A 259-nucleotide genomic window follows, 5' to 3' on the forward strand; every position below is an offset into this window, starting at 1 on the left:
ACGGCGCGGCTGTACCCACCCCCCGCTGTCCCCTTTGCAGGGAGGTGTCTCAGATGAGCTCTCGCTGTCGGCGTATGTCACGGCTGCCATGCTGGAGCTGGGGCTGTCCCCAACGGTGAGGTGACCCCATCTTCCCCAGGGGGGCTGGTGCTGGGTCTGGCTGCTCCAGGCCACCTCTTAGCCCGACGGGGCTCACACCTCCTAGTCTCACTGGGCAGAACTGGGGTCTCTGAGCGATGCCCAAGCCCGTGGGCTGCCT

The 259-nt window shown here is 66.8% G+C and overlaps 1 protein-coding gene across 1 annotated transcript in view; it reads left to right on the forward strand.

The window, feature by feature from the left end:
* LOC104492016 (alpha-2-macroglobulin-like protein 1) overlaps positions 1-259 on the forward strand; it is a gene marked incomplete at both ends in the record, with an annotated part of 15,416 nt that overhangs the window by 14,050 nt on the left and 1,107 nt on the right. Inside the window, one exon of the mRNA XM_010134516.1 lies at positions 41-115. Coding sequence (XP_010132818.1) covers positions 41-115 — 75 coding nt within the window. The remainder of the gene's footprint in view (positions 1-40; positions 116-259) is intronic.

This window comes from Buceros rhinoceros, unplaced genomic scaffold, assembly GCF_000710305.1.
Source record: "Buceros rhinoceros silvestris isolate BGI_N320 unplaced genomic scaffold, ASM71030v1 scaffold7724, whole genome shotgun sequence".
NCBI lineage: Eukaryota > Metazoa > Chordata > Aves > Bucerotiformes > Bucerotidae > Buceros > Buceros rhinoceros.